Below are 7,494 nucleotides of genomic sequence, written 5' to 3'. Positions count from 1 at the left end.
AGGCAAGGGGTAGCTAGTTACAGGACTTCGCCTTTGACCAAAATTGCAGGCCCGATGCCTACTAGTTTGGTGAAGGGAGCAGGCGCACCAGAACGGCATGTCGTGGTGACGATGCTCCACAACTGGCACGAGCAGCGGGTCAATCATTCCGCCAGGGGTGGCGAGGCCGCCGCACCTGAGAGACCTCGATGAGGTTCTCATTGTCACCTGAGGAGGACATAGGGTTAGAGAGCAGATGAGAACGAACAAGGACAGTACGAAGGCGTCGAGACGCATCAGAGAAGTCAAATTTAGCTTTCTGAACACGGGAGGCCTTGTCCGCAGGGAGCTGAGTGGTGCCGGACACGGCGTTTACATGCCTGGCTCTCATGTTCTTTATCAGTAGGGGCGCCCAGAGAGAAAACTAGGGGGCCGTTCAAAGCCAGGGTGGCAAACGCACTTGCCACATCATCATCATGTTTAGGGACTGGCGTGATGGTGTCGGTCACCAGGCCAGTCGCCGGCAGCTCAGGGCCCGGCTCATGCACAGCTACGACGTCAGGCACCTCTTCCTCTTCCTCTTCCTCTTCCTCTCTCCTCTTCCTCTTCCTCTTCCTCTTCCGCCTCTTCCTCTTCCTCTTTCTCTTCCTCTTCCTCGAAAACCTGCAGAGTGTGTACTGATTAGCTATCGTTCCAACTCTGTTGGAAGGACGGTAATTATTTTTTGGCCAAAAAAATCTGTACAATGCATAGTACATTAATAACTCGCATGCATGTTTGTGCACCTATTACTCTGACTATCAGTACTTCAACATAGTTAAATATTCATTTTTCCGGACAAATCAACACAGATATTTTTTTGTCGAATAGGAGTATTTGGCTTATGCTACTCTATCTTTCTTAACAGAAAGAAACTGATTGCATGATGCCGTTTAGGCATGCTACCTAATTAATGCAAGTAAGAGAGACGGAGGGAAATTTCATAATTTGTTCCACTGGTGGTGTCAGTTTGCCCTATTATTCTATATATAATAATAGCAACTAAAATGGAAAACTGCATGTACTGTATATTAAAATAACCGAAGATAATTAACGTGCCGGAAAGAAACAGCAAGTATGTAGTTGTATTACGAAAATATTGAAGGCTGAAAATAGTATAGTGCAGTTCAGTAGTGAACTTACTACAACGTTTATGTGAGCCAGATTCGCCTTGTTCTCTTCCGATTCACACCACTCCTTCAGTTCCTGGTTGTATCTAATCTCTAGCTTCTGAAGTTTGGGGAGGTGCTGTATACATGGAGGCAATGACGTGATGCTATAGCAGTCAATGATGACAAGGCTTTTTAGAGAGGAGAGGTCGCCCAGCCACTCAGGCAGTGCGGATATGCTATCGCCGCATTGCAACGTCAACGACTCAAGGGAAGTGAGGTGCCGCATGCTTTCCGGCACGTTTGTCAGGTGATATCCAAAGATTATCAACTCTCGGAGTAGAGGGAAGTGGTGAAATAGCCTTATGCAGGAGTCGCCCCGTAGTGTCAAATCCAATTTGATGGCCCCACTAGAGGAAGAGCAGTGATGACTGGTTCTGTCTACCTCCTCCAATGATGAAATAACTTGGTCGCTCCTAGATATCATGCAATCACGAAATGTTGGTGGGCATGGCTTCAACCTCAACCTTGGACAGTATTCAATCTCCAGACGGTCCAGCACAGGGAACATGAACTCCTCCACACCATCCTCAACACAGTATGTTGTATTCCACTCCAACCCAAACATACTTGAGATGGAGAAGGATGTCAATTGACGGAATGCTCCTTTGCCACCACAAAATTCCCTGTCGATTCTTTTAATGCCAGGCAAATTACAGAGCTCCAGCTTTTCTAGGTGCCGTAACTGTCCAAGTGGTGGCAGGTTGCTACACGTAGGCAGATCTTGCAGTCGAATATAAACAAGGTTTGTGAGGTAACAAGAAATATCCATAAGCCAGCCTGGAAAGCTTGTACAGTTGTAACCTTGGAGATGCATGTGCTTCAGGCCTTTTGGTGGCACTAGTTGTCCCAACAAATCTTTGTCCTTCAAAATTTGTTCCGCACGCTCAGTAGACCAAGCCAATGTTAACTTGGACAGATTATGTTTGCCTGACAACTTAACTTTAGCTGCTTCTTCTAGAGACCTTGCATTTTCAAGAGAACGTATTCTTAACTCACTGACATGGACATTCTCGAGTTGATGAAGATTGCTGCAACCATTGACCTCATCAGCACGAACCCTGAAGACTGGTAATATTAGTGAATAATTTACCAGGGAACTGGCCTGATCTAGCAGTTCATCCGAGCACCCATCCAGCAATAAAGTCTTCAGCCCAAGTGTACCTATACTCTTTGGTAGGGACTTAAGATCATAACATTTCGTAAGATCCAGTGTATGCAATCTTTTGAGGTTACCAAAACTTTCTGGAAGAGATGCAATATTATCATTATAAGATAGGTCCAGGTGCTCCAGATTGGTAAGGCCAACGATCCCATAAGGGAAGACATAACTACCCCTGCCGTGCATGATTATATTACTTAGGCCCAAGTATTTGAGATTGGTGAGGTTTGCCAAAACATATGATAAATCTTGAACACCAATATCAAATAACCCTACCGCTGACATATCCAGGTGCTGTAGTGTGGTGAGGCCACGCACACCTCCCAGGTGCCGCATGCTGGCGCAGAATGACAGATCTAGATGCAACAAATTTTGGAGCTTCATCAGTGACTCTGGAAGTTCTCTGATTTGGTGACAGGCTGACATGTTTAAATATTGTAAATCCATGAGACTTCCAATAGCTTCTGGTAGCCGATCAAGGCATTCACAAGATGATAAGTCCAAATATTGGAGTTGTGTGAGGCCACACAACGGTTCAGGTATTGCTTTTACACTTGAGCATCCAGATAAGTCAAGATGCTGCAAATTCCTGAGCTTACCAAGCCAGTCTTCCAGTTCCGTTATCCCAGAACAGCCTGACATGTCAAGATGCACCATACATTTTAAGTCCCCAAATGATTCTGGCAGTTTCGATATACTAGAACAACCAGACAAACATAGATATTTCAGACATCCAAACTTGCCAATTGATTCTGGCAGTGCAGAAATCTGAGAAGATCCATTTATGTTTAGGTTTTGCAGTTTTCCTAGCTGAGTGATACACTCCGGGAGACTCTCATTTTGCATTCTTGGAGCAATAAGACACCTCAGTCGCTTCAATTTGCCAATTGAAGCTGGCAACAATATACCTGAGCATTCGCTGAAATCCAAAATACGCAGACAGTTCGCAAATGAAAATGCACCACTCTGGATATGCAGTTCGCCACTATCTGAGAAGCGAAGTGCCCTAATCTTGGAAGGCAAAATACTTGCCAACTTTATTGTCTGGTCATAATTTTTTAGCAATGAATAGCAACAATATTTCTGGCCACGTGTATTTCTCTGCTGTGCGTTGAAATCTATTAGCTTGTCATCCATTGTCAATCTTGCCAGGTCGTGCACCAGGTCATGCATGGTGTACCGCACCACTTGCTCTCGAGAAGTCTGAAAGGACAAGTATAGAGCAATATTGATTAGAAATGTCAACTAATGCTCACATTTTATAAAGAGAAGTAAAGTCCAACGATCAGATGCAAATAAACTGCAAGGAAACCCTGTTTACTTATGAGAATGGAGAGAGGTAATTAAGTCTATGATATTTAATCTTCAATATCAATTATATCATAAATTAATTGGGCATCATAATTATATATCCTAAGCTTGTAAGACAAAAGTCCAATCAAAGATATACACTAGGGACTACTAACTGCCTAGATTGGAAGTATAAAATACAACGATATGTACAAATTATTGTTTGTTACCAGAGTAAGTAGAATACAACAATATGTAATTATGCAAGTATAAAATTTCTTCTTTGCATTATTAAGAAATTTTTTATATACAAATACAAAGAATGTAAACAGCTCCACTAATATGATTAAGAACATTAAGTTCTCCAAGAAGCGCTGCAGCTACATCCCAAATTGTTATGGTTGTTGGATTTACTAGTAAATATGCTCATTTATATGTTACTAGTGAAAAATAATTTTCTCAGGTTCCAACCTATAAACATGCTCATATATTTGGGCATTGAAGTATGGCTGAAATGGCCAAAGAAACTTCAGTTTATGAACTTTAGACCTTTGTTGGTCCGTTAGATTCTAAAAACAGGGCTGTGTTGAGTGTGGTTATAGTTTCCATACCACAGCCACCCATTGTTACAGGATGAACTGCCACCATTCGTGACTACTCCACACAGTGACAAATGCATAGCGTGTGTGTATATGCATAGCGGAGGAAGATAAGAACAATGTCATGGGATCATATAGTGTGCTCAGAGGTGGCGCACGAGTTGAAGTCACTGTGAATAGGATCACCAGAATGTCCACCGAATGAAGAAGGATACACGAACTGGATTGTTTGGTGAATACAAGACATGTTCCCAGCGTCGTTTGAGAGGGACCCACAAAAGTACTTTTTTAAAAAAAGACCCACAAAAGTACTTAGTGAAGCTACATGCTGCATGATATTACCTATAACTATATTTGATTGTATATATCATGCTTTTTAGGACTAGATAAAATATGTACTTCCGGGCAAGCATATTGCCACTTAGTGTTTTTTTTACCACAACTAGAAATGCATAAGGGAAAAATCATTCAACTAATTATCTACTATGGGTTTTGCTATGGTACACCCAAGTAACTATGGACCGTTGATCTGGATGGTTGTAATTACATATTACCTCCTGACAGTTAATAAGAGAACTGTGCTTTGTTTCTTCAAAAAAGAGAACTATACTTTATTATTTTGAGAAATAGGAAGGTAAGCCAAATTTTAGGTAAAGTATCTATAAATTAGATCTAACATGCATGCAAACATGCAAAGGCATATATATGAATGTTTCTCAACATAACATGTAACGTTTTTTTAATTAATTGGTCTATGCCGACTGTTCCATACATACATGTCTTGTTTTTTCAACACATTGATCTATGTGGAGTTGTCATTTATCCCATGATGCTAAACTTGAGTTGTATTTTTTTGTTCAGTGTGACAAATATTGAGGTGTATTTTAGTTATTTACTTAAATTGAAACGTGAACGTGTTGGTATTTAAATTGTTTATTTATTTTACATGCTAGGCATGGGGTCTTGAACGTGAATTACTTGAACCAGGTCCAGCACAAGTGCTAGGCATAAGGGTGTACCTTAGCAAGGCCCATCAACTATATAGTGTATATGTTATGCATGCAACATGCCTATATGAAAGCATGACGTACAATAGGAATCAACATAGTTATAATCATCTGGAAAAAGTAGTGTTCCAGAAGTTGTATGTAGCATACCGAGGGCAACTTTGAAACATGAAGAAAGGACATTCCCAGAAGTTGCTTGATATATTCCTTTGCCTTTGATTGCTCCGTAAAATCTAGAGCAATCCACTGTTGAGCCAAATCATCTCCGACAATATTATGGCCTTTGGGGAATATGGAACAATAGGAAAAGCATACCCTGAGCTGTGGTGGCATCCTTTCATAACTTAATTTCAAGGATGGAAGCACATCATTGTCTTCAGAAGATATATTCCAGATATCACTGCTATTTATTTCAATCCATCCAGACAGATCATCTATTTTTTGTAGCAAGGATCCAACTACTTGAGCTGCTAATGGCACACCTCCACATTTCTTTGCAATATCCAATCCTATTTGCTCCATATTTTGTTTGTTAGGTTTCAGTTCAAACCTGCTAGATCTCTTAATTATTTCCCAACATATATCATCTTCCAAAGGTCGTAGCTTGTATGGTTCACCGGTGGAAAGTTTCCTTGCAATCTGTTCCTTGCGTGTAGTTACTACGACATCTACCTTACTGCCCTTGACCTGAAGCATTCTTCTCAGTTTGTCCAACTCGGTCATCTTTTCCTCCCATAAGTCATCTAAAACAATCAGAACCTTCTTGCCTAGGAGTAGGTTTTCAAGGCATTGGTTTATCACCTGCTGTATTCCCATATTTTGTGGACCTCCTTCGCTTGGTAGTTGAGAAATGATAGAGCTTCCTATTTTGTTCAAATTGAAGTCTTGGGACACATAAACCCATATACGATGATCATACATTTTGAACTGGGCATCATTGTAAACTTGTTTTGCCAAAGTACTCTTACCCATACCTCCAAGGCCACATATAGTGACAATCACTATCTCATCGTTGTTGGTATTTGCAGATAACAGCTTTATGATTTCCTGCTTTTCTCCGTCCCTTCCAATCAATGGTTCTTCGGGCAAATATGATGTTGTTTCACGTTTATCATAAGGCTGCTCATTATTAGTATTACTGCCCTTTTTGAAGTCAAAGATAGCAATTTGTTTTTCAATTTTCCTCAGTTTTTCTCTCAAACTCTTCATCCTATTAGCCATAGCAATCTTCTTGTATGCCACTGGGAGACATGAGAGAACTCCTGGCATCTGCAAGAGTTAGATTTAGTTCTTAGTAGGAGCCTACACTAAGCAAAGATGCATCAAATTGTATAAAATTATGATGAATATAACCAATTCAATAACAACAAACTGAAATAAGAACATGCTAGATACTTGAAATCTCTTAGTGAAGAATGATCAAACTATAATATATCCCTACACACTGTCACACACAAATTAAGAAATATTGTTTTTGTTTCATATTTCTATTAAATATGAAAAAATTGTTTGCATCAATAGCCAAGAACATCACTAGGCGACCATTCATATTACTTACACTCTTTGTTGGAAAATATAAAAATATCTACATGATCTGGGAGGCGACACCTTACCAATTTATATAAAATATCTTCAAAATAAAGATAATTAATTGTTGTCAAAATTGTTTTTCCAATAATAGCTATAATGCAAGTATTTCCTTAAAATGTAAAACAAAGAAGATTGAGCAACTCAACCTTGAGGTAGAACACCACTACACAGGTGTCTATTCAAGCCAGAAACGATATGTTAATAACTAATGAACAAACAGTAAGAACCGCTGTGCTAAAATCACAAAATGAGAACTTGCCTGTTTCTGATAAAAAATAAAATGACCAAAAAGATATCATATTATGTAAAATGATATCGGTCTTTATAAGATTTTTTCCATGCCACTATATAGCACATGTCATTGCATGAGTCATGCCTGCCACCATGACTATTTTATCCACTCGCCGGCTAAGCCATCGAGATCCATTAATGTCTCAACTACCTCAAGGAGCCTGTAGGAGCACTGCCCCTTTACAATGCTTCGATAGCGCTGCATAGGCACCAGTACTCCATAGGCACCATGCCAACCTCTTTCACAGCGGTGCACCACAAATATTGATGTATGCTTCTTGTGGCCCTCCATTCAAAATGGTGATGTCCTAAGCATCACCTGGACCACCACCCTCTTGCACCCTCCTAGCATCCTCACCCTCTCATAT

The 7,494-nt window shown here is 40.3% G+C and overlaps 1 protein-coding gene across 1 annotated transcript; it reads right to left on the bottom strand.

The window, feature by feature from the left end:
* Window positions 1-537: 537 nt before the first annotated feature.
* On the bottom strand, window positions 538-6,593 carry LOC136489463 (putative disease resistance protein RGA3). The gene is made up of 3 exons (XM_066486091.1): window positions 5,396-6,593; window positions 1,162-3,552; window positions 538-642 (listed from the first exon to the last, which is right to left on the bottom strand). The coding sequence occupies exons 1-3, from the start codon at window positions 6,512-6,514 to the stop codon at window positions 538-540; spliced, it is 3,615 nt and encodes a 1,204-aa protein (XP_066342188.1). The 5' UTR covers window positions 6,515-6,593.
* Window positions 6,594-7,494: the final 901 nt, after the last annotated feature.

This window comes from Miscanthus floridulus, chromosome 10 (genome assembly GCF_019320115.1).
Source record: "Miscanthus floridulus cultivar M001 chromosome 10, ASM1932011v1, whole genome shotgun sequence".
NCBI lineage: Eukaryota > Viridiplantae > Streptophyta > Magnoliopsida > Poales > Poaceae > Miscanthus > Miscanthus floridulus.
The sequence above is the reverse complement of the archived record's forward strand: the minus strand, read 5'-3'. Positions and strand labels throughout refer to the sequence as shown.

What these genes read in the sequence shown, in the direction of transcription:
- LOC136489463 (XM_066486091.1), bottom strand. Translation starts at nt 6,514, where the DNA reads ATGCCAGGAGTTCTCTCATGTCTCCCAGTGGCATACAAGAAGATTGCT. An exon ending in ATGTTTCAAAGTTGCCCTCG is followed by an intron (nt 3,553 to 5,395) that starts GTATGCTACATA and finishes TTGTCCTTTCAG; the next exon opens with ACTTCTCGAGAGCAAGTGGT. An exon ending in TGGCTCACATAAACGTTGTA is followed by an intron (nt 643 to 1,161) that starts GTAAGTTCACTA and finishes CACACTCTGCAG; the next exon opens with GTTTTCGAGGAAGAGGAAGA.